Source organism: Lepidochelys olivacea (genome assembly GCF_965140295.1).
Source record: "Lepidochelys olivacea isolate rLepOli2 genome assembly, chromosome: 11".
NCBI classification, from domain to species: Eukaryota; Metazoa; Chordata; order Testudines; family Cheloniidae; genus Lepidochelys; species Lepidochelys olivacea.
The window spans coordinates 50,662,959-50,687,998 of NC_140421.1; the positions used below are offsets into that span (position 1 = coordinate 50,662,959).

General features: G+C 40.4%; 1 protein-coding gene across 3 annotated transcripts in view; it reads right to left on the minus strand.

Annotated features, from left to right (window-relative positions):
* Window positions 1–6,415: 6,415 nt before the first annotated feature.
* The window catches only part of CALCRL (calcitonin receptor like receptor), a 94,356-nt gene continuing 75,731 nt past the window's right edge, over window positions 6,416–25,040 (minus strand). For all 3 annotated transcript variants that reach the window (XM_084642924.1, XM_084642925.1, XM_084642926.1), the window contains 3 exons: window positions 17,539–17,757; window positions 17,108–17,149; window positions 6,416–8,813 (listed from right to left, as the gene is read on the minus strand). In XM_084642924.1, coding sequence (XP_084499050.1) covers window positions 8,592–8,813; window positions 17,108–17,149; window positions 17,539–17,757 — 483 coding nt within the window. In that variant the 3' untranslated portion in view covers window positions 6,416–8,591. The remainder of the gene's footprint in view (window positions 8,814–17,107; window positions 17,150–17,538; window positions 17,758–25,040) is intronic.

Genomic DNA, 25,040 nt, shown 5'->3' on the forward strand with positions numbered 1-25,040 from the left:
TGCACAAGTCCATGGGGCCAGACGAGTTGCATCCGAGAGTGCTAAAGGAACTGGCGGCTGTGATTGCAGAGCCATTGGCCATTATCTTTGAAAACTCGTGGCGAACGGGGAAAGTCCCGGATGACTGGAAAAAGGCTAATGTAGTGCCAATCTTTAAAAAAGGGAAGAAGGAGGATCCTGGGAACTACAGGCCAGTCAGCCTCACTTCAGTCCCTGGAAAAATCATGGAGCAGGTCCTCAAAGAATCAATCCTGAAGCACTTACATGAGAGGAAAGTGATCAGGAACAGTCAGCATGGATTCACCAAGGGAAGGTCATGCTTGACTAATCTAATCGCCTTCTATGATGAGATTACAGGTTCTGTGGATGAAGGGAAAGCAGTGGATGTATTGTATCTTGACTTTAGCGAAGCTTTTGACACGGTCTCCCACAGTATTCTTGTCAGCAAGTTAAAGAAGTATGGGCTGGATGAATGCACTATATGGTGGGTAGAAAGTTGGCTAGATTGTCGGGCTCAATGGGTAGTGATCAATGGCTCGATGTCTAGTTGGCAGCCGGTGTCAAGTGGAGTGCCCCAGGGGTCGGTCCTTGGGCCGGTTTTGTTCAATATCTTCATAAATGATCTGGAGGATGGTGTGGATTGCACTCTCAGCAAATTTGTGGATGATACTAAACTGGGAGGAGTGGTAGATATGCTGGAGGGCAGGGATAGGATACAGAGGGACCTAGACAAATTGGAGGATTGGGCCAAAAGAAATCTGATGAGGTTCAATAAGGATAAGTGCATGGTCCTGCACTTAGGACGGAAGAACCCAATGCACAGCTACAGACTAGGGACTGAATGGCTAGGCAGCAGTTCTGCGGAAAAGGACCTAAGGGTGACAGTGGACAAGAAGCTGGATATGAGTCAGCAGTGTGCCCTTGTTGCCAAGAAGGCCAATGGCATTTTGGGATGTATAAGTAGGGGCATAGCGAGCAGATGGAGGGACGTGATCGTCCCCCTCTATTCGACATTGGTGAGGCCTCATCTGGAGTACTGTGTCCAGTTTTGGGCCCCACACTACAAGAAGGATGTGGATAAATTGGAAAGAGTCCAGCGAAGGGCAACAAAAATGATTAGGGGTCTGGAACACATGACTTATGAGGAGAGGCTGAGGGAACTGGGATTGTTTAGTCTGCGGAAGAGAAGAATGAGGGGGGATTTGATAGCTGCTTTCAACTACCTGAGAGGTGGTTCCAGAGAGGATGGTTCTAGACTATTCTCAGTGGTGGAAGAGGACAGGACAAGGAGTAATGGTCTCAAGTTGCAGTGGGGGAGGTTTAGGTTGGATATTAGGAAAAACTTTTTCACTAGGAGGGTGGTGAAACACTGGAATGCGTTGCCTAGGGAGGTGGTGGAATCTCCTTCCTGAGAAGTTTTTAAGGTCAGGCTTGACAAAGCCCTGGCTGGGATGATTTAATTGGGGATAGGTCCTGCTTTTGAGCAGGGGGTTGGACTAGATGACCCCCTGAGGTCCCTTCCAACCCTGATATTCTATGATTCTATGAAGGTTCCCAATGCTTTCGTTTTGTGAGTTAACAAACAGTTTATTATGGGAAACATAAACTGAACACTCTTTTTGGTCGTACCGGTTTAGGTTTCTGTTAGTAAATTGCTCTTATCTTTGAAATTAAAATGAGAGAGCGGCCCAGTCTTTCTAATGCTAAATGCCACACATCCTGATGAATTGAGTCGGAGCTCAAAAACCTGAGCACACGTACCTATGCTTTCACTTTCTGATACAAAGTGCTTGCAGTAGAGAACGGGAACAGGTTGACAGAAACCAACAAAAACCAGGAACTTCAAGATTATGGCAGGAATTTTAACCTCAGCTCCACCTGTGCAGCAAATAGTGAATGCCAAATGCCATATTGGTAATCAACCCTAAGAGGTAGCAAGTCCTGTTACGGTGAGAATTTTAGTTTCAATGGTGAATTGCCTGGCTTGTTGATTTTTTTGGCTTCTGTTGTCAGTTCAGTATTTCATGAAGTTTTTGGTCGTAACTTTCTAGTGACTGAATGGTGAGAGTATCACCTGTCATGAAAAAGTGAAAATACTTACAGTATAAATAGACGTATCACATAGGACCCTTTGTAAACTAACTTCTGGGTTAAAGACATGCACATTTAGAGCTAAGTACTGCATTGGAAGATTACATATCCCTTCAATGGATGTGTCGAGACAGTTAGAAAGACCAACACCATTTAATTTGTTCAGAAGATAAATGCCTCCAGATGGGTAACTCCCATGAGCTATTTAATAAAATGCTGCTTTCAGGACAAATCCTCCAAGGTGCTGATCCCTCTTGAAATATTGTGCACCTTCAGGTCATCTGAAATCTAAATATTCGGATTCTAGGTGTAGTTTATGGCTATGTTCAGAAAGGAATGAGTTGAAACACATGCTACATGGCACTATAGACTCTGCCTCATAGAGTGATCACTCCCATTTGTGAGAGACTGGCACACAGGTGCTATCATACTATGTCAGAACTGTGGTCCAGTTAGTCCAATCTACTGCCTACATAAGTTTTTTATGATCACCCCATTTTCATTGTGGTGTCCACAATGTTGCCCAAGTCTTTTCTCTTTAATGTTTACAGTCAATTTAAAACTCAGAAATCTGTATGCCTAGTTCAGATTATTCCTTTCCCATATGCATTACCTTGCATTTGTAAACATCAAGGGTCATCGCTCATCATGCTGCCATTCACCAAGCTTTGTTTGAGCTCTCTGGAATTCCTCATTGTCTGCTCAAGACAATTGTTGGGGTTCTCAACCTTTTTCTTGCTGAGGACCCCCTCAACATGCTATAAAAACTCCAGGGCTGAGGACACCTGGTTGAGAACCGCTGTGCTATGTCACTGTTTACCCGCTTTTAATCACCACCAACCCCTAGTATGGCCGATCCAGTCGATACTACCATGTTGAAAATTAACAATTTATTTCTATTCTTTGTTTGGTCTCTTACTGCAAATTTCTAATCCATGACAGCACTTTAGCCTTGTGTGAGAGACATTATCAAAGGCTTTCTGAAAGCTCAAATAAATATTTACTTGTTTTTCCTTTATCTGCTACTTTGTTGACCGACGTAAATATAGCTATTAGATAGAAAAGGGTTGGTTTGCCTTTCAAGAAACTGTACCGTGTGTTGCCTATCATATCCTATTCAGCCAAGTTTTTAAGGTTCTGGCCAATTAACTGTACCAAAGTAAAATACACATACCAGTCTGTAATTCCCAGGAACTCTTCTAGCACTTTTCCCTCCAGATCTCTGGAACCATAGCTGATTTTAATGTGAGCTTGAATATTTTTTAATCAGTTCAGTCTCTTTATTCTTAAATTCCTTTCGAACACTTGGATGGACTTCATCCAGGCCTGGCAACTTGCCATTGTTTAATTTGTCAGTTAATTCCAGCTCCTGCTTTTTCTCATCCCTGAATCTTTATCCATTCTATGTTTTTTAGTTGATGAAAAAGAGTAGGTATTTTCACCCCATCTTCTGTGCTGAAGACTATTACGAAGAAAGCTTCTTTGCAACAACCTTATCTCCTTTAACTGATCCCTCCGGAGGGCTGATGAACACACTGATTCTTTGGCATGTACTCCATTTACAACCTCTGTAAACAATGTGTTGGTATTTATTTTTATATCTTTGGCTAATTGCTCTTTCAATTCCCCATTTGCCAACCTAATTTCCAACTTAGATTTTGTAAGCCATAATTTCTGTTCTTTTCATTGACTTGTGTGCTTGTATTAATACCTGTTCCAGGAAACAATTGTTGAAGATGTCAAGAAATTGCTTCTCTCATATTATAGTTGACTGCTTTATATGCGGGTAGTTGAAGTTACCTACTATCAGTGCTATAGGCTCCTGTTCAGCAAGGTACGTAACCATGTAAATGGTCACACGGGGATAGAGCCTCAGTTGGTATAATTTGTCATCGCAGCATTGTTGACTTCAAGGGGACCAGCTGTGGAACTACTTAATTTACTTCAAAAGGACTACGCCTATGCTTAAAGTTAACCACGTGCTTTAGTACCTTGTGGAACTGGAGTCTTTTAAGTTGCTTCTTTGATCATGCTTATCACTGTGTAATTGTTACCCCTTTCCTAAAATTTTGGCTTAGATATTTTAACATACCTGGTATTTCTTGTGTGCTATGGCACGTGCCTCATCTTCATCTAAAACAACTGTGTCACAGACTGCCTTAGTCTATTTTATTTATTTATCAAAAAATACTGTGGCCTTTGCTCTTCATCTGCCAAAATTAAATAAGCTGTCAAAGGGAAACTATTTCACATTATGACAGGTTTCAGAGTAGCAGCCGTGTTAGTCTGTATTCGCAAAAAGAAAAGGAGGACTTGTTGCACCTTATAGTGACTAACAAATTTATTTGAGCATAAGCTTTCGTGAGCTACAGCTCACTTCGTCAGACGCATTCAGTGGAAAATACAGATTTATATATCTCCCCATTGTATTTTCCACTGAATGCATCCGATGAAGTGAGCTGTAGCTCACGAAAGCTTATGCTCAAATAAACTGGTTAGTCTCTAAGGTGCCACAAGTCCTCCTTTTCTTATTTCACATTAGTTCAGCAATGTTGTACTGTCAGGCATCTCTTCAAACAGAAGCCAGATGTTCTTTAAAGTTCAAAGTCCATAATTTATCATAATTAAAACATATCTGGGTTATGATGTGATCATCAGTCATAACTGCAAAACACATTTCCCAGCTGCTTTTCTACTCATCTGCTTACAGAATATGCTGCAAAAATAAATACGCATTTTACAACATGGTGAGATTTGCTATTGCACTGTTAGTGCAACAGGAAAGTTGTTAGGCAGATTCACTATGTTTGTGCAGAACTCTATGGCTTGGTGTGAAATAGGCTAAGCCCTGGTCTACGCTGGAGCGGGGGGCGGGGGTGGAAATCGATCTAAGTTACACAACTTCAGCTATGTGAATAATGTAGCTGAAGTCGACGCACTTAGATCGACTTACCGTGGCGTCTTCACTGCAGTGAGTCGACTGCTGCCGCTCCCCCGTTGACTCTGCCTGTGCCTGTCATGGCGCTGGAGTACGGGAGTTGAAGGGAGAGAGCTCAGGGGTCGATTTATCGCGTCTAGACTAGACACGATAAATCGATCCCCACTGGATCGATCGCTGCCCGCCAATCTGGTGGGCAGTGAAGACATACCCTAAGTTTACTCAGCCCTTTTGTTCCCATAGGTATCCATGGAAAAGACACTCCAGCCAAATAATATTAGCAATTGACTATTTATATACAGCATTTAACCAAAGGCAGATTCAGAAGCAAGTGTCACAAGAAGACAGCCATTAGTAGTGCAGCTATGGAAACTTGTGAATTGAAATCACTTGGGGTTGCATACAAGTGCTGGTGAATCTGCCTGTATGGCATCAGAAGCTTTAGGAGACTGTAATCTGCAGAACATTAAAAAAGACTCCAGCATTATGTAGTGCTACTAACAATTTTATACCTATTTCCCTAGATTCAGATTACTTTTCATACATAGTTAGGAAGGAGTAAAAAGCCTGAGCATTTGCTCACCTTTATTGCTATTGTAATAAATAGATACCATGGCGTTTATATGTAAAACCTCTAAGAACTGAATAGGCATAATAATGTTTTATTAATCGGAAAATTAATACTTTGTCAACAATTAAAATGAATGTTTCATAGGAACAGAGTGAAAATAAGACCAAAAATAATTTCACATTTTTTCATTTCGTTCTTACTTGATAAGCAATAAATACACTGCTATAGTCCATTAATCTTATTTACATTGTACAATAGTTTGAATGTTGCTTGATTTCTAGCATAACCCTTTTAGGACATGAAATGGTAACATAGAGGATGTGCTTTAGCATGTGTTCAGCCAAATACTCTAGCAGATCATTACCTTGAAAAATAATGAATGACAAAACAATTAGTAAATTAACATTTTAAAAAATGGAATCAACTGAGCAGCCAGCAGTGAGCATCACCTAACTTCTTTGTGGCATTTTATTAACTGACAGCAGTAGCATAAAAATAGACACTCTCTCTCTCATTTGAAGTAATATCCATAAACATATAAAACTAACATCTTAGTATTACAGATACCAAATACAAAATTAGATCCTAAACAAGACAGGTATTCCCCCAACCCTCTTTGAGACTTCAAATCCTCACCGAATAACATACTAACAGCAAACTACAGTTACTAAGAAATGCTGGCCTGGTAAAAAGAACTCTTAAAAAAGACCCCATAACTGTCTATATTCCTTCAGAGCACAGATAGTAACTACACCAGTGTTTGCTCCAAACACAGTACAAAGTATATATAAAAAAGACCCTGTGTGAAATCAGCGTAAGGATTTAATTCAAATTTATTCTGATAAAGGAGAATTTAGACCATGTTCTTGATTGCCTGTGTATGTGAGAGGGGTGTTGTAAGAAGAGGGTGTAGGGAACTTATTCTCTAATACAACAGCCATAGGCAAGAAGGTCTACCTCATGCTTAGGGACAAAATGTAGCTCTCACGCCATTTGGCACACCGTGGCCACATAGGATTTTTTCTTACCTCCCCTTGCTGGGGCTGCATCCTGTTTCTTTTCTAAGAGTGTACATGGCACTACCTTGGGCCTGTCACCGTGAGCTGTTAGGATGGCTCTTGTACCAGAAGCTGTGGACCTCATTCTAACCCCCTACCTTCCCAATTCACAGCTCCTTAATGGAGCTATGAGCAGCCAATACTCCCTTCCACTAGGAGGTAAAAACCCCAGTAAAATCAATAGAGTTGCATCATCTAATGGGAACATTAGGCCTCTAGAATTTAACTCACCAGCCAATAGAAGGTTTAAACATATATATAAAGTTGCAAACAGCTGTGATGAAGATAAAAACTATTCACATTCTTATGAAATCTCAAGCTGATAAGTCCTATGATGGCTGGCTAATCAGCTGTCTATTGAAGTCTGTTAGAAGACTAATGACATATCACCCTTAAAGGCCAAAACTGAATTATTCATATTCAACAATAAGCTTTTAAAACTGAGGTGTTCTGAGAAAGTATGTTTTAATCCTCTGGTGTTGGCTTTAATAAATCAGAAATACATTTGCATGGCAATATTCTACCATGCACAGTACTAGATTTTTCATCCATTTCTGTTTATTTCACTTTATTCAGCTTTAAAAAAAGACTTTTGAATAAGACTTTTTTATCATGTGCCCCCTTTTGATTTTTCTTCCTTTGTATTGAAAATACACGATTTCTTTAAAGCATAAAACATTTAAAAATACACAGAAAATGCTGTCTTTACAGACATATTTTTCTTAAGACCTTAACAGATTCAAGCCTTATACAATCAGTCACCACAAAATAATACTGAATTTCCCAAACAAGGCACTTCAGAAAGGCTCCAAAAGATTTTCATAAGATAGACTTGGTAAGTTTTCCAAAAACCACTGGAAAATGCCCCAAACCATCTTTTCTTATTACTCTAGGCTAGGCCAAAGAAGCTGGCTCTGAGATCATATTTATTGGCATGCCATCCAATCTTGCACGCCTTTCTCAGACAAAACTCCCACTGTATCAATGGGGTTCGTTTTGCCTGATTCATAAACTAAGGAGCCAGGTATCAGGCATGTGCAAAGGAAAATATTTTTCTTTACACGTATGCAATCTTGCTCCAAGTCAGCAATCCTGCCCGACTTCTACAAACAGCTTAAGCACTAGTTTAAGTTCCATCAAAGTCAAAGATAAAGATGGGCTTATCAGCTTTTCCAGATCAGGACCTCACTGGTCCTGCTCCCATTAAAGTCAATAAGAAACTTCCATTTGCTTCATTTGTAGCAGGATCAGGCTGTCTGTCCACTAAAATAATTACAAACATCTTGTAAAATGTAACATTGAAGAATAGAAGCAGTGGGGGTTTCATGCCTCAGATTTCGGGCATTAGCATCTGGGTGCCTTTACAATATGCCTGGTTTAAAATAGTGGCAAAAAATGAGCTAGATACATATCAACATCTCAGACTTGATTATCTTCAACAATCTGTCTTTCCTGACAGAGTTCAATCTTAACCACTTATTTAGGTTGCGTACTGGATGAATTTAGCAAATATATTATGATTAAGACAGTATTTACAAGATGAGTTCTCGCAGGCAAATGATATGGCTTTCAATACAATACAGTCTTTACACAAACTTTCAAGAGAATAAGAAATCCTTCATTGATTCCCTGCATACAAAATAATTGCCAACTTGGTCTACACAGTAGAAACGGAAGAGGCAAAGTCTGATTCTTTATATATGTACTTATATCTATATATGAACATATATGTGTGTATGTGTGCATACCATATACACCCACACATATGTGCATATGTTTATACGCATGAGAAATACATTGTCTTAAGTTTGCATCATTCAGGAAAAACATGTCCCAAGTGAGGTAAAAATCTTCTGGCCACAAAGTCATTAACTCAAACTTCAAGTTCATGAGCTATGAGGACTAGAATGTGGGCAATACAGCATTTCTGCAGTCAACCATACAGCTTTTCAGATTTTAAAACAATATTCTCCATGTCATGGTAGCTTTTCCCATTTAAATGTTCACTCGTGAAATCATGATTGAAGCTGTAGCCCTGAACATCACTGATGGATGATACCGTGTAGGAAGCTGTGCGCATAGCATCTGAGTGGCTGAAGCTGTGCTCAAATTGGATTTTGTACTGATTCCAGTGCCTTCTCAAAACAGCTTGGACCTATTCCGTGAAAGGAAGAGGGAAAAAATGTGTATAAATTACATGGACAGATGCTTATGTGCGGGCCTTAAAATTAGAATACAGCATCAAAATCATGAGCTATTATGAAAGAAATACAAATGGAATTAGGCTGTATTTTTGGTAAATCTAATTTTTCTAACATCATTATATTTAACATTTTTAATACGTTCAAAGCTCGTGAAAGATTTTGGATTTATAGCTCCAGAGACTGGGCTATTCTATACCGTGGGCCCCAGAAGTACAAGTTTTCACACACTGCCTCAGCCCTAATGTGGTTATCCAAAGGTTATCTCTAGTCATGATTAATGTGGTCAGATCCTCAGCAACATCAGCTGATATAACTCCATTGAAGTCCGATTTACACCAGCTGAGGATCTGGCCCAACAAGTCTTCTCTTATTTGTGATCAAGCCTTCATAAAACTAATGGCAAGGTAGTTTCAGCACATGTTCTTACCCTGGTTAAAAATAAATTGTATAGAATAGCCGAAGACCACAGCGGCCTCAGTTTGTTTACATGCTTCATTGTAAGGATGTTATGTATTTCACTGGTTTCCTCTAATACAATATGGCAAAACACCTGGGCAACAGGAAGACTGGATTTACTGAAGTGCTGGGTTAATGAAATTCACATGTAATTAGTTTTTGAGGAAGGAGGCCAAGTTAGGAGTGTCAGAATGCTGGAACAGCTGCTTGTAAGAAAATCAAATTTATGGAAAATCTTAATTTATGTTTTTGCTCAGATTTAAGCATCAGGGATTATGTATTAGTCCTACCACTTAACTATATTATAGACCAAAGTGAACATTCCTGTAGCTGCCCTGAAGTCAGTGTCGTTACAGGAGGGATTGAGTTGTGGCCCTATGGACCTGCATTCCTTCTCATCTACATCCTAGCTTCCTTTTTGCACAAGCAAAATACCAGGCGCCTACGTGCTAAATTGTGTCAGAGTTATTTGCAGCTGTTAACAATAGGTGCTAAAAGGGATACCAGGTCTTCAAGATCTTGTCCTATCTGATTAGCATTTAATGTAATGTAATAGCTTAACTATTCGTTTCCTTCTGGCCAAAATTTTCAGACTAATAATTATGGTTTCCTAATTTGTGATGAGCCTGATTTTCATAAAATATTGAGACGCAGTTGTCTTGACACTAACGTGTGTCTCAAGTTAGCACTCAAATCACCAGCCACATGGGAAAATCTTGCCCTTCATTTTTATGTTGTCAGATTTATTGATGTACATCCATTTGGAATATAAACTAACATTTGCAGATGGAACAGTGTCTGTTAACAAATTACTATTATGGGGCAACATCTTCCATTCAGCTTTCCTTATGTCTTGAGGTTTTTGTTTGTTTAGTTTACATTTTTCTAACAAAATGGCTTATTTTGTCTAATTTCTCTCCAGCTTTAATTATGATAAATAGGAATAGAACAGCATAGACACAACATTTAGACTTCCTGTAGTCTGCTATCAAAACCTCAGTTAAAAAGAGTTTCATATTCCCCAGTATGCTGACAAATAATATATACTTTGGGGAGAGGAGAATTATTTAAAGAGTTAAGAAGGAAGCTAGTATTTTTCTTCTCCCATCTGGGACACCATCTACTACCGTTGTAATCCATTTTAGTCACCTTGCTCTTGCTACACAAAAGATCATATATTCTTCTCAGTCTGTGTATGCAGTTCCAGTTCACGTCAAAGGGAATTCTGCACATGGCTTAAGGCTGGTGTGTGACCTTAATTTTTTAAAGTGGTTAACCCACTTCAATCATGTGGAGCCATGAGGCAGAAGAATGTTCTAAAACATCTCCCCTTCTGAGAGGGAAGCTTTAGAATGCATTTTATAATCTATTCAAAACTTAGCTGCTCAGAGCCATCACTCTGACCATGACACCCCACACTTTGAATATTTCTACTGGCTTCCTGTTTTCCACCAGGTATTATATTTACTTATAAATGAGAGAGAAAACCACAATGCTGGGTTGATTTGAAGCAACTTACTCACCTCCCTGAACTGTGCAGAATGCAGATGCAGACTAAGATGATGGGAAAGAGAAATTGTTATTATTCCCATTTACTAATAGGCACAGAGAAATTGAGTGACTTGCTCAAAGTCACCCAGGAATTCTATGGCAGAGCTAGGAATTGATTCAGAATGGATCATCTTAGTTCTGGACCAGTATCACAATCACAAGACCATCAGTACCCTCATCCGCTTTTCCTTCCTTCTTGTTTGTCACACTTATTGAATCATCTCTTCAATTAGATTGTAAAATTTTGGGGGCAGGAACTAAGGTTGTAACGTCTTTGACACTATTGCAATACAAATCAATAATAATTTTTAAGAACAAAGCAGTCAAAGTAGTGTGATATATTGTCTGCAATTGTTGCTTATATTTGGTGCTTCAATATGGCTCTCTCACTTTCTCTTTTATCTTCTCCTCCCTCCCCACACCTCCAGGCTCCAACATATTCTCTGGTATTTCTTCCTACACTAAGCCAAGCCTTTTAAACCTCTCATGCAATAGCCCCTCTGTTACCGTTGAATCAACATGTCACTACCAGTCTATTCTTGTAATTCACTGCAGTTTACCTATCCGTTATTTCTGGCTTTCCTGCAGTCTCATCTGACACGTCTAACCCAACACCTAGGCACTGCACAGCAAATTGCTAATCAATGCAGCAGCAAAGCTCTGCCTCGGATTACGCTCCTTTAACAAAAGATACATCCAGAGTGGTCGAAGAACTTTATCATCCTTTTCTCAGCGTTGACCAATTCTAAATAGTTTTAGCAGACTGCGGGCTCACTCTCTTACATGAAAATAACACAGACAAAAAACATCCTAAAATAAGCTCATATTGCAAAGTATATATAGTCATGGCCATAGTTCCTGGTCACTAAGCCATGTGCCCTGTCTGGCTGTATGGTTCTTGCTTTTCTTCCTAGTTTAAAGATGTCCCTCTGTGCTGGCACTTCGGGCAGTGCTCCTGCCAGTCTCCTGTTCAACTGAATATGCCCTAACCAAACTATTGGTTTAATCCAAAGTTCACTGAAATCGATAGGGATTTTTCTACTGCCTTCAACGACGTCTGTATCAAGCCCACTGAAGCTTGGGCTGCTCCAAACACCCACTGTGATTGCAGACCATGCTACGCTCTACGTTAGAGCTTGTATCTGAGTGCCTGGTATAGCGGTTTCCTGCTGGTAAAGTGATGATCTTGTCCATAGCAGTTGGGAAACCCCAGCATATGGATAAAGAAAAGAGATTACTTTCCAACAATTCTTATACCTCAATCTTTGCTGTAAAGACTTTTCCATTGCCCAAAGGAATAGAAAACCCACCTGCCATTAATAATAAAGAAATTTGCAGCAGATGCAGATTCCTTATTCACTGTTATCCCATATAGCAACACAAACTGCACATGCATGTTGCCACTTCCCTAGGATGCCTAGTATTCTGTAAATTATAATGAGGTTTTGCTATGGCAAGTGATGTTAAAGGGACATATCATAGATAAATCATATCAAGTTCAAAACTGCTATAACAGAGGCCCTTAAGGACAGAAGATTATGAGTTATGTCTGCTGAATGTCATGTCTGCAGCAGAATCTAGTAAGAGACCGAGAGAACACTTGTTGAGTACAGATTTTTGTATGATTTTTAACTTTATTGTCATTCCCCCCTTGAGCCATTATACCTTACTAAACTATCATTTTTATAACAAGATATAATGAAATTATAGCCAGCTGAAAAAAAATTGAATAGTGCCACTGGAAGAGCTAAAGACGATAGGAGACAATGTTTAAAACACAAGATTCTGCGCAATGGCATGTAAATGGACAAAGATCAGCTAAGATTAAAGATTGTGGGCCAGATGTCAAGATGATTTATGGCCCTTTTATGTAATTCAGGTGATGCTAAATTGCTGTAATCTGTCCACAGATGCCCAGCAGAAAATTCCCTTGTTGGAGGGGAACTCCCTGCTAGTATGTCTGCTTGTAGAGGGCACAGCAGCGCTAAGCTTTGCTACACTGATTCTCCAGCATTGTAAGGCCCATTAAGGACCCTAAATTAGTGGTGTAACTGACAGCTACCCAACTCCCTGACACTGAACAAACCTCTGGCTCCGGAGAGAATACGGCCGAAGTATAGATTGTAAATTCATAATATTGGAACCCTAACAGAATAAATAATTGATTACTAATGCTAATAGAGCACGTTTTAAATTTAAAACCACAAGTAGATTTGATTTTGTTCTGCAGTGGAATGGAAACATTGTTAAGAGGTGCACATAAATTAAAAATAATTATAGCTGATCAAAGGACAGCAATTCCATTTTGCATCCATTTTGTTTGTTTCGCAGTAGACCAAAACTAAAACCATTCAAATGTTTGCACAAAACTTGAATTCTGTCCAATTATCCGTTTTCAGATCAAAACCTGAGCTTTTCCGTTGCGGAGGGCAGGGGAGGGGCAGTGATTAGGGCACAGCGATGTGGGCGGTGATCCAATCAGATTCAGAATCATCTCTGATGAAAAACTCTGCTCTGGAACAGGCAGAGGAGCAGGGACGTGAACTATGGTCTACCACATCCCAGGGCAGTGCATTAATGACAAGATTACCAACTGTGAGCATGTCTTTCACTCCCCAACGGGGATTGCCTCAAAACTGATTTCCTCAAAATGTTTCAGATTCTGCAAAACAGCATATTTTGGCACAAGGTAATTTGGTCAGAAATGTTCTGACCAGCTCCAAAAATAATGGAGAGAGAAACTTATCCAAACCATAGGAAAGTTGCAGTTCAGTTTTGGTTAGTTCAGATTTTGGGTGTGCACTTGAGTCAATTCTTCTCTATTAGTCAAATGATTTATCTGTTTCTCATACATTCTTAAATGCCTAATAAAAATATTAGGGCAGTCGATTAATCACAGTTAACTCATATGATTAACTAAAAAAATTAATCATGATTAAAAAAATTAATCGCAATTAATCACAGTTTAATCGCACTGTTAAACAATAGAATACCAGTTAAAATATATTAAATATTTTGGATGTTTTTCTACATTTTCATATATATTGTATTCAGTTGTAACTGAAATCAAAGTGTATATTATTTTTATTACCAATATTTGCACTATAAAAATGATAAACAAAATAAATCATATTTTTCAATTCACCTCATACAAGTACTGAAGTGAAATCTCTTTGTCGTGAAAGTGCAACTAACAAATGTCGATTTTTTGATGTTACATAACTACACTCAAAAACAAAACAAAGTAAAATTTCAGAGCCTGCAAGTCCACTCAGTCCTACTTCTTGTTCAAGTTTGTTTACATTTACAGGACATAATGCTGCCCTCTTCTTATTTACAATGTCACCAGAAAGTGAGAATTGGCGTTTGCATGGCACTTTTGTAACCAGCATTGCAAGGTATTTACGTGCCAGATATGCTAAACATTTGTGTGCCTCTTCATGTTTTGGCCACCAGACCAGAGGACATGCTACCATGCTGATGACGATCGTTAAAAAAATAATGGGTTAATTAAATTTGTGACTGAACTTTTTAGGGGAGAATTGTATGTCCCCTGCTCTGTTTTACCCGCATTCTGCCATATATTTCATGTTATAGCAGTCTTGGATGATGACCCAGCACATTTTGTTCATTTTAAGAACACTTTCACAGCAGATTTGAGAAAACGCAAAGAAGGTACCAATGTGAGATTTCTAAAGATAGCTACAGCACTTGACCCAAGGTTTAAGAATCTGAAGTGCATTCCAAAATCTGAGAGGGATGAGGTGTGGAGCATGCTTTCAGAAGTCTTAAAAGAGCAACACTCTGATGCGGAAACTACAGAACCTGAACCGCCAAAAAACCTTCTGCTGGTGGCATCTCACTCAAGATAATGAAAATGAACATGTGTTGGTCTGCACTTCTTTGGATCATTATTGAGCAGAACCCGTCATCAGCATGGATGCATGTCCACTGGAATGGTGGTTGAAACATGAAGGGACATATGAATCTTTAGCGCATCCAGCATGTAAATATCTTGCAACACTGGCTACAATAGTGCCACGAGAACACCTGTCCTCACTTTCAGGTGACATTGTAAACAAGAAGTGGGCAGCATTATCTCCTTCAAATGTAAACAAATTTCTTTGTCTGAGCAATTATCTGAACAAGAAATAGGACTGTGTGGACTTGTAGGCTCTAAAATTTTACATTGTTTTATTTTTTAATGCAATTTTTTGTACATAATTCTACATTTGTAAGTTCAACTTTCATGAAAAAGAGATTACACTAGAGTATTTGTACACCGGACCCTTGCTAGAATTCAGGGTTCGGGATCCATGTGCAGTACCATGTTAATGCGGGGACCGCATTATTGCGGGGGCCACGTTACCATGGATCCCAATTTAAATATTTAAATTTGGGATCCAACGCTGCGACCGTGCTATATGTGAATCCACGCTCTAGCAAGGGTCCGCTGTATTAGGTGAATTGAAAACTACTATTTCTTTTGTTTTTTTACAGTGCAAATACTTGTAATCCAAAATAAATATAAAGTGAGAACTGTATACTTTGTGTTCTGTGTTGTAATCGAAATCAATCTATTTGAAAATATAGAAAACATCCAAAAATATTTAAATAAATGGTACTCTAATATTGTTTAACAGTGCGATTAATTGTGATTGATTTTTCTAATCTCTTGACAGCCCTAAAAATACCTAAAGGCTCAATCCTACAAACTCTTACTTCCACATGTCTGCTTACTCACATATACTGTAATTGAATTATGTGTGGGAATAAGCCTGCTGGATCAGTAACTGTCTCCCTGATAGAACTATGGGAAAAGTACCAAATTGCTTTATTTTGCTAGTGAAAACAAAACTGGTGGCAAAGTTCCATTAACTTCTGTGATGCAGGGTCAGGGCCTTAGCCCACTGAAGATTTAGGGCATAGTCCTTTGACTTCAGAAGGAGCAAGTATGTGCCCTCAGTAGCACAGTTGCCAACTTTCATGCAGTAAATAGGTACCTCAACTTTCACAATAAGCCAAAAATCAAGCTAATCCCATTTCAAAACAAGACCCAAACAAGTCAATCCCTAAGAACCCACCACTCTATGTGACTAGATCCCCCGAAGTGTGCAGTCTGGGACAATGGTGGGCCTGCTGTGCACCCCTGACTCTCTCCCCCACATACTTGCCCCTTGCCCCTGCTTGCCAGGAGCCGATCAAAAGAAAGAAGCAACAACCTACAACAAGCAACAAGCTACAAGCCAAACAAGCTACAAGCCAAAAACTAGCCAGAAGCAACTCACAAGCCAATTAAGCCAAAAACAAGCCCAATTTCTGTGGGTTTTTTGAGGGTTTGGCATGTCTGCTCAGTAGTTACCTGAAGGGCAGGATTGGACTCCCAGAAGAATGGAGGTCCAACTGAAGCAAGGAAAACTTTTTGATGGCCCAAATATAGAAAGTTTACAAAGCCTTGGCCTTGAATGTTTTTTCCACTTGTGCTGAAAAGGCTGTTTGCAAAACATAAGCCCAAAGTTCTGCCCCCAAAATGAAAAATCTGAAACACCACCAAAAGAGATGATCTTTTACCTCCATTTCATACAGTAAAGTTAGTGTTCATGAAAGGTACCATTTCACAGTTCTACGGATGCAGACCTCAACCTAATTACAGAGCAGTAATTTCCTAGAAAGCAACAATTTTTCCAGTTCTGTACCACAAGTGTGCCTCATTCCTGACCTTGAAGGACCAATTCAAGGCCTTGCTGGGGGTAAGGCTGACACAATGATGACAGTTTGGTAGTTTCTTGGATGAGAATACATGTCCACTAGGAATTTATGATTTTATTTGTCAGTACTGAAATTTTTTCCCACATAGCAGTGCTGTTATTGTTATATGGATACTAACCTGAAAAGTGCTGAGTGTCGTTAATTACTTCTGAAATCAAGAGAATTTTAGGCTGCTCAACACCTAATAGGTTTAAACCCTTACGAATTTCATGAAATATTTTAGAGGCAACACTCAAGCCTAAATTCAGGTCTTGCTAGGTAAGTTATTCGCAAATACTTTATCCCTAACATTTTTACTTATTTTAAAATGTAGAAGTGTAAATTTAAATTTCTATTTACAATTTTACATTTGTCATTGGGATCACAAATGGGGGTGGTGGATTTAAAAAAACAACAACAAAACAATTTCTTTTAACTCTAAACCAAAATTAAGGAAGTTAAATAAATTGAAATCAGTTACTGTACCTACCTCTCCATTAAAAAAGCAGAAAATTGTAGCCACCAACAGACCCTGCAAAATAAAAAGTTTTCTCTTGATTTTTTCAATACATACAGATTTATTGAAATACAAGAACACACACACACAGTAACACACCCCTAATAAAACACAGATCTAGAGAGCAAAGAGGAAAAATGCATTTCAAATCTAAACTCAGTGAATTATTACTAATAATACAGATGGTCTATTGGGCCAGCACGCTAGCATGACATTTCATTCCTCCTAAAGGATTAATCTAAATGAAATGAGAACTATAAGGCTATTAATAAGCAGAAGTTTTTTTATAAAGATCTAAAAACGGTTTAGAAATTAATGAATTTCCCTTTGTCATTCATTTATTTGCAGTCATATTGCAAGTACAGTCTAGCTCAAGGGAACAAGTGCAACTTAAAGCTTCTTGCCTGATAATGCATAAGGATATGCATCACGTAGTCATATACTTCTTCAGCAATACGGCCTTCTGGTCGCCATGGAAACAGCACAAATTCAATGCCAAGAAGTGGCACTAGAATGAGCGTAGCTCTCACAGCTTTCATGTATAGACTGGATTCTGCCTGGTGTGTGACTTTGAGCTTGGTTATGAGAACTCGAACAATATTCAACAGGAAAAAAAGATTCACCTGTAAGAAAGGAAATTGCTTTTGTAATAGTCTGATAGAATAGACTACAATTATTTTGTACTGAATACTGAAAGCAATGGAAACATTTACATGTTAGGAAACTCAGACTATATGTTATGTCATTAGACATGTTTTCATTATAACAAAATGGAGCATCTGAAACTTCTTCTGTCTGGATTGGATCTACACTTTGCACTTGGAGATTAATTCTTCTCATGACAACTTTCTCCTTGTGATTCTATATACATAATCACATATGCAATATATGCATAATTATTTAAAGCTTGTACCTGTATAACAAAACAGGAACTCACCCCCAAAGAGGCATGCAGTTTAGCAGTCTGATCCTACATTCCTTGCATATTCAAAATTCCCATTAACATCGGTGGGAGTTTTTGGTGCCAGGATCAGGATGTTAATCTGAATGGATGAAATCGTGGCCCTACTGAAGTGAATGGAAATTTTACTATTGACTTCAAAGGGGCCAGTATTTCACCCAAAGTTATTGGACCAATCTTGGATGCTGGATTATGAAGAGAGTGGACTATATCACGGTATGTAAAATAATAGCTACAGCAGCTTCCATGCAAGGTTTTCAAACCACTTCCTAGATATTAATAAATAAATCCTTACAACATGCTCATGCAACAGAAAAGAATTGTAATCCCTATTTTACTAATTGGGAATTTAGACACAGAGGGATTGATTTAATGTAAGGTCTTGATCCTGGGTCAGCTGAAGGTGATTGATTTAATCAGTTTCTAAAGGCTGTCTACATAGTGTGCTAGTGTACACCAGTGGGATGTAAATTCTAGTGCATAGTGGCATGTCATACACTCACTGGCCCACCTGGACCCTGTTGGCATGCCCTAGAAGTTCCCTAGTGTACAAGGTGCTTGTGCACACTAGAATTTATATCTCAGGTGGTACACACTAATTTATTTAGTATTTGCATATTCGCTGAGCCAAGCAATAGCTCAGAGCCCACCACTGAATTTGGTTGGTGGGCACACCTCAATAATGTGTGTCATTGTTAGATTTGCGCCACAGCTGCATCTTGGATTGTCTCAAAGATCCCAGCAGTGCTGGGTGGCTGCACAGAAGCCTTGCCCAGTCTGGAATTGGTTAAGAAGGGCCCACAGATGACATGGCAGGTTGAAGCCAGGCAGGTGAGCAGAAGGTTCTCTGAAGAGGAACTTATTCGTGGTTGATATTAAGCACTTGTATTCCCACCACACAGACTCTGCTGTCACATTCTGGCATGGCAGCCTCGACCACAGTGGATGTTGTGATGGAAGACGTGGACAAAAAGGCAAGGGCAAGTGTGGGTTGGCATGTACCTTCTCAAGCAGCTTGTCTACTGCAATCTCCCTCCTGATGTAAGGGAGCAATGTGGCTCAGAACTGGAAGCCATAGAAGATGAGTCAGTAAGAGAGTTCCTGCAATTATGCACATTGTTGAACTGAGTTGCACAACAACAAGTTTGGTGTGTGCCTCCTGAATCCATACTGGCACACAGTATTCTGCTCTTCAGTGCGAGATGGCAAGGGCTGAGGTTCTTAGGGTTGGAGCATCCACTCCCCATGAAGAACCTGCCAGTTTGCTGAGAAGGTTTTTGCCTGTCTTGACCTTCACTGCTATCTTGCTCAGCCGGCTTTTATATGTTTGGTTGAGGGTCACACCTAAGTAAACTGGGTATGCTTCATGCTTCAGCCTCTGGCCATTCATTGTGATGTTTAATTCCCTCTTAGTGTTGGCATGGTGGAGGTGGAATGTTCTAGAGACTGTCTTGCTGGTGCTAGGCTGAAGGTGCCATGTCTTGCAGTAGTTGGCCAGCTTTGCAGCTTCGTCACTCAGGGTATTCTCCAACTTATAGAAAGTGGGAGCCTGTAGTCCACAGCAGATATTGTCTGCATAGATGACTGGGTTGGTGGCAGGTCACTGATGTATATATTGAACAAGGTGGGGGCTAGAACAGACCCTTGGGGTACCCTGCTCATCTGTTTTTATCAAAGCACTTGTTTTCTCACCAACATGCACCCTGAACCATCTGTCTTAGATGTAGCTGTTTGATGGCATCAGTAACCCATGGTTGGAGGACTCTTCATATTTTAACAAGTAGACCTGTGTGCCATGTATGATGCGGTGAGGTCAAGGAAAATAGCACCTGTTTTCAGGTTTCTTTGAAAACCATTTTCAATTAATGTGGTTAGTATGTGTGCTTCGACCTTGTTGAAAGTCTGCTTGCTCGACATTAAAAATATTCTCAACCTCTGGTGTTATTCACTGTAAAATGAGGCACTCTAGAACCTTGAGACACACAGAAAGCAGTGATATCGGGTGGTAGCTTGATGCCTGGTTTGGGTCTTTACCAAGTTTTAGGAGGCTGATGACCCCCTGAGGATGTGATGTGATGACTTTTGAAATGCACCAGTTTTTCAGCAGTCTTCCTTCATTGTGACCTTTTTGGAGAATTGAGCCAGCCAAGAATGGGGGCATAGGCCAAGATGTTTCAGGAACTCTGGAAGGATGTTGTCTTAGCTGGCAGTGGTGTCAGACTTGATGTTATAAAGCACTCTGTCCAGCCGTGGAACTATGAAAGGTTCAGGGCAAGCTCCGGATATGTGTTGCCTTGGAAGATTCTCCACGTACTCTGGACTTGACTCTTAATTTCTTTTTCCAGAGGTGTCTTTCCCACGCAAAGCAGGTGATTGGTTATTGGTTAGTACTCAGAGAAATCAGCATGGTGTCAGTGGTTGCTGGGCTACTCTAAAGTGACAAAGTAAACTCCAGCATTTCCGGCTGGACCATGTAAAGTCCAGGTTCTTGGTCTTTTCCTCCCCTCTGGCTCAGTGAGCACAGTTTAAAGTTTTGATTAAGTGTTTGGCCATGTCTGGGTCACCGGTTGACTCATACGGCTTGAGTAAAGCAGTGCACTCCTACACAGTTCAGCCCACATCCAGCATCATGCCGAGTCTTGCACAATTTTCCACACAGCCAGCACAGACCATCAGTGATCCATATTGGTTTTCAGCTACCAACTGTCATGAGCACAAAGAAGAAGTAATGGAACATGTGCAAAGCCATCTGCACAGTAATGCACCATGTAGACCAGAGGTGGGCAAACTTTTTGGGCTGAGGGCCACATCTGGGTGGGGAAATTGTATGCAGGGCCGGGGCAGGGGGCTGGAGGGAGTGCGGGATGTGGGAGGGGGTGCGGTGTGCTGGAACGGGCTCAGAGGGAACTGGGGCAGAGGAGGTATGCGGGGTGTATGAGGGTGTATGAGGGGGCTCAGGGAAGGGGGTTGGGGTGCAGGAGGGGTGCGGACTGTGGGAGGGAGCTCAGGGTGTAGGAGGAGTGTGGGGTTTGCAGGGGGCTCAGGGCAGGGAGTTGGGGTGCACAGGGGTGCAGGGTGTGGCAGGGGCTCAGGGCAGGGGGTTGGGGTGCATGCTGGTGCTGGCTACAGCAGGGGCCTCAGGGCAGGGGTTGGGGTGCAGGAGGAGTGCGGGGTGTGGCAGGGGCCTCAGGGCAGGGAGTTGGGGTACAGGAGGGGTGCGAGGTGCAGAGGTTGGGGAGCAGGGTGCAGGAGGGGTTCGGGCTCTGGCCCAGTGCCATTTACCTAAAGCAGTTCCGGAGTGGCAGTGGTGAGCACCGGGGCAAGGGCAGGCTCCCTGCCTGCCTGCCCTGGCCCCACGCCACGCCACTCTGGGAAGTGGCCGGAACCATATCCCTGCGCGGCCCCTGGGGGAGTTGTGGGGGCACAGGGCTCCGCATGCTACCCTTGCCATGCCTTTGGGTACCTCTCCCAAAGCTCCCATTGGCTGCTGTTCCCCGTTCCTGGCCAATGGGAGCTGCGGGGGGCAGTGCCTGGAGGCAAGGGCAATGCACAGAGCCATCTGCTCCCTCCCCCGCAGGGCCCCAGGGACGTGGTGCTGGCCACTTCTGAGAGTGGTGCGGGGCCTGCGTTACCACGGGGGGCAATCTCATGGGCCGGATCCAAAGCCCTAAGGGGCTGGATCTGGCCCGCGGGCCATAGTTTGCCCACCCCTGATGTAGACAAACCCAGAATGAATTGCTCAAAGTTACACAGGAAGTCAGAGGCAGAGTTGGAAATAGAACCCATAGCTCTTAATGCACAGTCCTGTGTCATAGCTACCAAATCATCCTGCCCCTCTAGATTTGTAGCAGAGTAAAGCCTGTCTAGGAGGATCTTCTACTTGTGTCTAAGTGTGGTTATCTAGAAAGGTGCCAACTTATTTCCAGATAAGGTCATATACTCTTTTTGCTTTACCCAAGTGAGTAGTGCTGGTAACCTCTACGGGACTGCTGACATGGGTAAAGTGAGCAGGATTTGACCTTCACTGTAGACAAGAGGTAAGAGTATAACGTAGACAACAAATTTTTCTATGGCAGCGGAAAAGACAAGTGAAATAAAAAGCTTTTTGAACATTTGTGAAAATAGAAAAATCACTGATGCAGCCGTTAGCCTGTCATTCTGAATGTGTACACTTTATGAGGCATTCATTGCTCTCAGAAATCAATCACAAAATACACAGCGATAGAAAAAAAGCTATAAAATTATTACTCACCTTTTTAGCATACAGATACATACAATTTTAAAATTTACATTTTCAATTTTCCCAGTGGTCAGCAGCCTTTTATTGTAGCAAAGTCAAAGGGGCAGGCTTTTGAGTCAATGGATTTTGTATTACAGTTTAACTAAAATTGCATCCCTGCTGTCTAGAGCTGATCAAAAGTCTTCGATCAAAACTTTTTTCAACATAAAATGTGTGGAAATTTTCAAGAAAAAAAAATCCATTTTCATCAAAAATGTTTCGGTTTTCATTGAGTACCCGCCCCCACAAAAATGATCCCCCCCCCCCTCCAGTTTTCATCAATCAAAAAAGCCAAAAACTGGGAAAAAATTCTGTTGTCAGTTTTGATTTTTCGATGAGGATCCAAAACATTTGAAAGAGAAATTTGGACAAATGATTTTTTTAAATTTTAGTCAAAACTTTTTACAAGAAAAAAAAGTATTTCTTGACCATTTCTAAGTAGATCCATTGGATATGCTGTTATAACTTAAAGGCATAGAAAAAGTGGCAAATACTCAGATTATTCAGTAGTATTGTAAATTAAATGACATTTCTATTAGCTACAATGGTGTGATGGTACTCTCCATGTTATTTTACCATATAGCACAAAGTGATAAGAGAATATTTCGGGAGTTTGGACCAGATTTTCAAAGGCATTTAGGTGCCTACCTCCCACTGATCTCCCATTGACCTTTGAGGATTTGGGCCTTTGCTTCATTGTTAAGGAGTGATCCCAAAAAGTAATGAGCAACCATACATTTTGCTGAGGTCAATGAGAATTTGGGGTCCTCTTTACCTCTCCCAGTAAAACCTTTTGTTGCTAATATTTCTATATGTTTCAAAAGTGAATGAACAAACAACTTGTGGTCTCATTCACAAGCATGTCCCCTAAATCTAATAAAAAACAATGAGTGTGCAAACAAACCATTAGAAGATGCAAGTGTAACAAATATATAACTGTTAATTATTGTTGTTTATTTATTTGTGGCAAGATGAGATAGTTCCTTCCCTGAAGAGCTCACAGTATAAGCACAGCCAGGTAGACAAATAATCAAGGTCAGAGAAGAGGATAAAATGGACAACATTGCATTGAATTTTCATGTATTATTGTATAATGGCAGCAGTTGTCTAATCTCAGACATGTTGTAAGGGGCAGAGATAATGACTCTCCTTCCTGGCTATGGGATAAGTCCCTTTAAAGACAGCAATACCTCTGGCTGAGGGCACTTGCCTCCAAACAGTAGCCTTATTGGCCAAACCATTGATTAACTTCCCTTGTATAAAGCTGTTTAGGGACAAAAGGAGCTTTCCAAACTTAGTTCTCTAAATTGGTTTTTTTTTTCCTGAAGAAGCAGCATCAAGTTAATCACCACCCAGACTCATGGGGGAGGTCTGTATGGCAATCCCATCTCTCCGAACAAGAATGAGAGGCTGACTGGTGCAGATAGCCATTACCAGTATAGGATCCCGTATTTAAGAACTTGGTCTAGATACCAACAGCATGGGGAGATGAGGAAGATCTCCCAGCAGGTGTACCAATGCAAGGAATAGGGGAAGGAGCCAGTACAAGCAAATGCTCTTCTTTCTACAACAAGCAGGACTTCCTCCTCTAGGATATAGATCTTTTTTGTCTCACTATAATAAAGTTGTGACCTGGTTAGCAACCTCAAACAACCCAGGCGTCAATGTGGTAGTGTTCTGTATACAACAGCATTACTGTTACGTAAATTATGAACTCATAATAAACAGCCACTCATGGTTTCAGCAACATGGTATTAGGTGGATGTGCCATGTTATTTATATTCCACTTATGAGCTATTTAAATCAATTTAATAGGAAATTGCTTTACATAGGAAACTTCTGCATGAGTTTCTGCTGGAAACTAGCAACTACCTTTTAGCTTTGTTTAGGCAATCAAGGTCTTCTGATTCTTTCCCAAGAGATTTATTTAGGTTTCAGGCAGCCTACCATCCTCGTCTAACTTCCTATTGTACATTCCAACAATATGTCCTTCCTTCATTGCTAATTTTAAGCTCTCTCACTTAGATCTATTACTTTAATACAAAGTGGTTCTCTGAACTTGTAGTTCACATACCTCTGAAGCTTTGGCAATTTGACTGAATTAGTACAAAATATTTTTAACACAGATCTTCAGCTTGAAGGTTAATTAAACACTAGACTAACAAAAGTTAAAGGTGAGTAGCTCATAACAGAACTATTTCATTCATAAAATCTTATTAGTGCTTGTACTTCATTTTTTAAAATAGAGCATGCCACTTTCCCACCATAAACACATTCACACAATTTGCAAGGCTAACTAGTGCAGATATTAAAATAAATGAATCAGATAAATGGGTTTAGTTTTGTGGCAAAGTAGAGTGCAGACCTGAGAAAAGGAGCAGCAGAAATATTCAGTAATCTCTTTTGCCGGTAATAGAGACTTTTTCCAAAATGCTAACGCAGAGAGATTTTGATGGCCTGATTTCTCACAAAATTAGCAAAGGCAGGCCCTGATTCAGGAAGTTACTTTAGCACATGCAAAACTTTAAGCACAGATAGTCCCATTGACAGCAATGGGACTACTCACATGTGTATGATCACTATATGTATTATGGTAATGACTACAAGACTCAACTGAGTTTGGAGTCCCATTGTGTGAGGTACAGTGCAAACTCATAGGAAAAAAC